The sequence below is a fragment of the Prunus dulcis genome, chromosome 8 (genome assembly GCF_902201215.1).
Source record: "Prunus dulcis chromosome 8, ALMONDv2, whole genome shotgun sequence".
NCBI lineage: Eukaryota > Viridiplantae > Streptophyta > Magnoliopsida > Rosales > Rosaceae > Prunus > Prunus dulcis.
Window position 1 is genome coordinate 7,104,484 of NC_047657.1, and position 7,482 is coordinate 7,111,965.

At 36.7% G+C, this 7,482-nt stretch overlaps 1 protein-coding gene across 1 annotated transcript; it reads left to right on the top strand.

Annotated features, from left to right (window-relative positions):
* Window positions 1–1,729: 1,729 nt before the first annotated feature.
* Window positions 1,730–5,624, top strand: LOC117638754 (NADH:quinone reductase). Its single transcript, XM_034373863.1, has 6 exons — window positions 1,730–1,933; window positions 3,327–3,539; window positions 3,871–3,966; window positions 4,572–4,717; window positions 4,868–5,087; window positions 5,190–5,624. Exons 1-6 carry the CDS (start codon window positions 1,799–1,801, stop codon window positions 5,391–5,393), a joined length of 1,014 nt encoding a protein of 337 aa, XP_034229754.1. The 5' UTR covers window positions 1,730–1,798; the 3' UTR covers window positions 5,394–5,624.
* The last annotated feature ends 1,858 nt before the right edge of the window (window positions 5,625–7,482 follow it).

Genomic DNA, 7,482 nt, shown 5'->3' on the forward strand with positions numbered 1-7,482 from the left:
GGATTCAAGTATCGAATTCCCACAGACGGCGCCAAACTGTTGATGCTCAAAATGGCCTGGCCAATATTGAGTCCAACTTAGTGATGAGATGTACAGGGTCTTCAGCAGGGAAGAGGGCTGAGGCCCTTGGTGAAATAGGTTGGTGAGAGACCTGCAGAAGATAAAGTGGGAGAAGCAATCGTTAAGCTTCGGACACCGGTGTGGTGCCGGCCGAAGGCTCTCCGATGCCTAAGTCAGTTACATGTAGTAATTCTGGCAGAGTAACAGTAAAAGTGGGAGAATAGTTACCCTTTTTACTTGGGTACTGTTCCCTATTTATAGAGAGGTGAATGTTGGAGCTTTTGCACAAAGTTCCAATGTGGGACTTTGTGCAAGTCGTCGTGGTGGCGACACGTGTCCTGGAGATTAGGTTTGACAGTTGGGAGCTTCAGCAGGTGTCTGGCACTTCGGAAGTGTGTCTTCCTTCGGCAGGGGAGAAGGCGTGGCTGCCTTGGTGCTAGTCGCTTTGATGCTGGGTCTGCTCGGTTCACTATGGTGTAAACACTTTCAAGTTATAACAAGTTAAGCTTGAACAATATCAGTTCTTTTAACCAAAAGATGCAATTTTTGTAAACAAACAATTAAGAGAGGAAATAGGAAGTGCTTAATCCACATTCAAACCCTAATACACTATTTGGTTGCTGAGAAATTGATGTAAAATGACACATGCAGCTAAAATTTTAATTCTCTTTCCATTATCCGCTTAAGTGAAGCCACTAATTATTATATAATCTATAACAGCATAAAACACAAAAATGGAAGAATTTCCCTTTTTCTTGCCTAAAATTCCAAGCAACCAAATAGAGGATAGATAGAAAATAACAACTCAACAAACAATCTAACAATGAAATTTCTCAATAACACCCAAAGAAAAAGCAACACCCATGAAAAATTACCTTTGAAAAATGTTGCAGACAGAGAGAGAGCATATGAGAAAAGTGGAAGAAGAAATAAGAGAGGTATCAAAAAGGAGAGATCAGAAAAACTTGCCTGTGAGCAATCGATGTTGAACGAAGGAGTGGCGAAGTCGCGTATGTGAACGAGAGAGAGAGAGAGAGAGCCGGAGTCGCGAATGAGAGAGAGAGAGAGAGAGAGGTTGAGTTGCGTGTTCTCAGTTTAACGAAGGGCTTATCTTACGAAACAAATTTTAAGCTCTCTGTATGAGGAGAGCAAGTGAGGGGGTTTTTCTACTGTTGGACTCCACAATCCCATTTAACTTAGTCCTCTATCTTACCAAACATGGGCTTCAAGTCCTATTTAGCATAGTCAAAGAGAGTGAGGCTTACCAAACATGCGTCATGATTTTTCTATTTTTATTTATTTAATTTTGATTGTCTTTTATATAAGCAATATTTCAAAAGGAGAAATCGAACCAATAACGTCAAATGGGGGTAAATGTTCTTGGCTACTTGAGTTTGAAAAAACAAAAAAAAAATCAAATTTGACTACTCTTCTAACGCTGGAGAATTGCGATTGGAGTTGATCAGCACAAAATTATAATTGTTGTGGAAAAAATAAGAAGGAAAATCCAGAAGTTGACGTCCCCCCTGACGTTATTTTGAAAATAAAAAGAACGCGTTAGTTTTTAACTTACGTGTTGAAACCAGAAACAACAGGTCTCCTACATAAACATTCATAACACTGTCCACGTTCACGCTTCATCACTCAGCAGCAGCCATCTTACTACCCACTGAGCAATATAAATACATATACACAGACAGAGAGAGAGAGAGAGAGAGAGAGAGAGAGAGAGAGAGAGATGGGTTGGGGTGGGATATTGGGTTTTGAGTATGGAATTGTTCAAGCACCATTGGGACCTGATATTGCTGGACCCGAGCTTGTTGCTGCTGTTGCTAATGCTGGGGGACTTGGTTTCCTCAGAGCCCCTGATTGGGTACGCTTCTTTCCTGTCACTTTTCTTTTATTTCCATTTCTTTCTTTTATAATCTTAATTTCCCATATCAGAATTCCAATATTGTTCTTGATAGTAGTTTTATCTAATTAGAAAATAATATGATTAAACTAGCTAAGGATGGTTTGCAATATTTCTGTGTTTTCCCTGCAATTGCTCAAGTAATTACCCCCTTTTTTCTTTGGATGGATGAAGCCCTTGGTTTCTGAACTTAAATTCCTACTTTCAAAACTTAAAGGTCGATTTGGAGATCAATTTGACTTCCCTCTTCAGGTCTGGTCTGATTAGCAATATCAGCTAAATTTTTACCTCTTGCAAATTTCAAAACTTGAAAGTACAAACCCTGGTATTTTTTCATGTAGTCTGTGTGTTGTGCACCTTCAATTTTTCTACATCATTCATACTAAGCCTTGCCTTTAAGCTATTTATGAAATTTTGGGCCTCTTCAACCATTGCAAATTGGCTTTATTTGAATGTTCACACTTTAATATGTGCTTTAACAATAACGATTCGGGACGCATATGTGGATCGTGCCAAGCAATAACATCCAGCTAGCCACTGGAGTTACTCTGCATCCATGTCAATTTCCCTGAATACAGACTTCTCTGCCTCAAATTGGTACATCAGTTCAACTGAGTGCTGCTCTAATTTTGAGATTTTCCTTTGTTCATAAACTTTTTTAGGACTTGTAGTCCATTTTCTAAGTCTTACTCTTTTAATTCTTTGGATTAGATTGGTCATTTGTCTTCTTCCAACCAGTTTGAACGTTATTTCCCTCTTTTAGTGAAGAAATCAAGGACTGAGATGACCGTGAGCCTTAATGATTATCGCTCAAGTCTTCATGCCTTTGATTGTTTTTTCTTGGCTGCGTAATTCATATACCCCAGAAGTCTGATCATAAATGCACAAATACATGCCCACTTAGTCTCAAACCTGAGAGAGTGAGGACGCGTAATTAAGCCTGAGGCCATTTTCCATGCCCTCGCCTCTTTTCTTTTCTATGGCACATCATTAACTTTTCCAAGGAAGCTCTTGCAAAATTCAGATCAGTGGTTCAAGGTTGAGTATGGCCTGTCATTTGGAAATCTGAAAGTGCATCTGTGATAGTTATAATCTCTTCCATAAAGGTGGAAACAAACAGGCAAAGTGGAAAAGAAAAAGAAAGATATGGGAAAAAGCAGCTAAACGGTTCTCCGAATTGATTATGTGAATATATCAATATACAATAACAGGCCTTTCTTGGTACTATGGTCTCCTTGCAGTATTTTAGCAGCAAATCGCTGTTAAGCTTATGTGAATATAAACAATACAGGATAACTTGTGAACATAGGCCATTAAAGAAGAAATTTCTGATATACTAATTTTGACTGATCAGGAGTCACCACATTACCTGCGGGAGCTCATAAGGAAGACTCGAAGCTTAACTGACAAACCGTTTGGGGTTGGTGTTGTTCTGGCGTTTCCGCATGAGAAAAATATACAAGTCATTTTGGATGAAAAGGTAGCAGTGCTGCAGGTTTACTGGGGTGAATGTTCAGAGGAGCTTGTATTGAAAGCTCATCAGTCTGGGGTTAAGGTTGTTCCTCAAGTAAGTGTTCCTTAAACAATACTGTCGTCAATGATAATTAGGACATAGTAAGCTGTTTGCTTTCATTTCTCTCCTCATTCAACCATTCATATCAGGTTTATCAGAATTGTTTTGTTTGCTTTCCGCTCTTCGGAAAGTATCTCTTTTTCTCTTCATCCTTTTAAGAATTGTATGTAGAGTGCTGAACATGGCTCAAAGGTTAGATTAAGGGAAGTATGGTTTACTTGATGGATGGTTGGTCTATCTTTTCACTTTGATGCAAAATAATTATTGCCTTGTTGATTATTTTTTCCCCGGACTTCCTGCTGAGTTCCATATAATTCCATTGCAGGTTGGCAGCTTGGACAAAGCGAATAAAGCAATATATGCTGGTGTAGATGCAATTATTGTTCAAGGGCGTGAAGCAGGAGGGCATGTGATCAGTCAGGTGAGAGCTTTTGCTGGGATCCAAATGTATGAGTGTTTTTTCTTTATAAAAGCATTATAACATTTTCGCTTCTAGAGTTAATGGTAGTTGTATCTGATTGCTCTGTATTTGTTCACTTGGAATATAAAATAACATTAAAACATAGTATGAAAGAATGTAAATTTCGGTTCGGGATGGTTTACCTCTTCTTTGAAACAATGACTCCAAAAGAACAAAGCGCTAGATAGAGTTAAAGCAATCAAATGTATTAACAGATAGCTCATTATCTGTTATCACGCTGTGTTAATATTTATAAGTAAAATAAAAAAGAAGAGAAGAAACTATCTGTTCATTGATGAGTTTCTTTCTGTTTCAAATATCCCTTTTTGCATATGTCACCTGGATAAGATTATATATGTATCGTAATTTTTTCTTTGGATTGTCAATGTCTTGAACTAAAACCTTTGACCTTGTCCCAGAAAGAACTCTATGGTTTGGCACTGCTGCTTCACATTCGTGTTTTTGTGTTTTATTCGTTCTTTGCTTATCTGTTGCCTGATTTTTTGTCTAAGGATTTACTGATAAGTGTTGACATCCATGTGCTTTCTATTGTTAATATATTACAGGATGCTTTGATTTCATTGTTGCCCAAGGTAGCTGATCTTGTTGGAGATCGGGATATACCTGTTATCGCGGCCGGTGGTATAGTGGATGGCCGTGGATATGTTGCTGCTCTGGCCCTTGGTGCTCAAGGGGTCTGCCTAGGCACTAGGTTTCATATACTCCATCTTTATATAGTTCAACTTATGAAAAACATTCTGAACTATCACAGTTTGAGAACTTTTTTTTATCATCTGTCAAACTTAAGTTTTATCTTTATTGATTTTGGTTGATATATAAGATTGTTCTCATTATATTACAGGTTTCTTGCAACTCAGGAAAGCCGTGCTCATCCCACATACAAGAGGAAGCTGGTTGAATTTGACAGAACTGAGTACACTGATGTATTCGGGCGTGCAAGGTGGCCTGGAGCGCCGCATCGCGTTCTGTATACACCATTCTTCAATGATTGGAAATCTCTTCCTCCTCATCAGAATGAAGCAGATCAGCCTGTCATCGGTCATTCGACAATACATGATAGGGTGAGAATGAAATCCTGTCATAATTGACAAGTAAAGCATCTACTTTATTTGAAGATACAGGCCATGAACCATTAACAATTTCTGGGTTATGTTCTCCAACAGGAAATAGAAATTCGTCGTCTTGCCGGTACTGTTCCAAATGTGACTGCAACTGGTGACATTGAAGGCATGGTGATGTATGCTGGCCAAAGTGTAGGCCTCATCAAGGAAATTTTACCTGCAGGGGAGGTGGTAAAGAGGCTAGTTGAAGAGGCTCAACTTCTGATAAAGCACAAGTTCGGTGATATATTGTTGACTCATAGCTGAGCCAGATGAGTTTCCCACTGTAGAATTTATAGAGTTGGGCTGCTGTGGTCAACAAAGTTTGTTGATGGATGACTTTCCCCTCCCCTAGTTTAGATTTGATTAAAGTAGAATATCGCTTGTATAAAAAATAAAAAAAAATAAAAAAAAGACCATGGATGTTCCCTTTCTATTAGTACAATCTTGTAACTTCACTAAATTTTTTGTTAATGCTATAATAATAGGTTAAGCAAATTCTACCGAAAATTAAATCAGCAGAATGAGATAATAGAGTCCCGCACCCCTAATGCTGAATACAGATACAATTCAGCTGTCTCAAAGTACTTAAATTTTGTTGGTGTTGTGAAATAAGAACAAAGGAGAGAGACAAGGATCAAAGAATTGAATGAGTCATTCCAACTTATTAAGCTTGGAATAATGTATGTAAGGGGTTTATAGTTCAAGTGGTTTGTTAAGAATATTTATCCGTGAACTTGAGGTCTTAGGTTCGATTCTCCCCTTCCCCAATATTGTTTGTATCCAAAATGAAAAAGCTTCCTATAATGTATAGGATCTTAAATCAAATAGAATTCTGAAGTAATTATCTTGGTATTATCACCCTAGATCATATAAATATAGGATATCGTGAAATTAATGATTTGGATTCGAAACCAAAACCAAATTACAGGACTAAATTTGCCTGCCAATGATACTGAGAAATAACATAAATTATAGAAGTTATGACTATCGAATTAACAAAACAGAAAGAAAAAAAAAGAAAAAAAAAAGAAAAAAAAAAAGAGATGCATGAATTAATGAAGTCATGACTATTGATTGAATTAACAAAATAGAAAGGTTGAGGTTGGCCCCCAATATGTTTGAATGTAGCACCAAAAGACATTTCAAATTTCACAATATCTTGCATACCTCATATTCCGTAGTGTCAAACCTTCCAAAGACCAAAGAGTTATAAAATATTTTTATAAAAAAATTTAATTTTGTTCAAAATTTTTAAATTACACATTCTTTATCGTTATATCCTATGCCATGTCAGCAAACTAACGAAATTTTTGACGGCCCCTAACGGCAGAAACCATTTGTGATGGCACATACTAACCTTGTAGACCACGAGTGACCAAAATAAAAATAAATTAATGATGCAATCTGATAGTTTCATAAACTTTATTGTAATGGCCATCTTTCCCAGCAAATTACTGACGTGGGCTTCAGAGCATCACATAATTTGTTAGATGAGAACCATATCACTCCCCAAGTTAACAAGAAAACAATAAAAGCAATATATATAATATACATAGAGTTTCTATTGAGGGACACCCTCGTAGGGCCCACTCCATATTGTATTTCACTAATCCAAACAATCTATTTTGTAGATACTCATTCAAAAATCATCTTTACAAAAAATCACTTGAATCCAATATCATTTGACTACTCAAGAATTATTGAAATTTTAGTACTTTCTTGAAGCACCGTGTTCATTGATTTTGTAGGACACAATTGTATACAGAAACAGTTTCGATTTGTCTAATTTTTTGCAAGGATGATCTATGAATGTAGACTTGAAAAATAGATTGTCTGGACCTTTGAAAAAAATTTTGTAGGGAACCCTAAGGGATGTGAGTGATCCCTCAATAAGGGGATTGTGTATATATATATATATATATATATATATATATACAGTTCTTCTCTCATCTGGATCTGTACGTTATTACCGTGAGGATGCCAATATAAATTAGAAGGAAAACAAGGAGGAGTAGTAGAAAACACATAGCGTCCGGACCTCCCCATAAAAGTTAGTTATTTGGTACTCCAATACTCACCATTCTCTGTAATTCCTATCTTATTTTTTTAAGTTTTCAATCTCATTTTCATAAGGCTTTTGAGAATGAAAATTGCATGGATAAATGAAATTAAAAATAATTAAAAAAACAAAGTGGGGTGAACCTTTTTTTTTTTTTTTTGGGTCGTAAGGAGGGTGAACGATGAATATAATAGTTTGCCAGTCCCTTAATTTAATTGCTTTTCATATAACAACCAAACCAATACAAATAATAATATCACAAAATTTCAATTTTACTGTATTAATTCGTGCCCT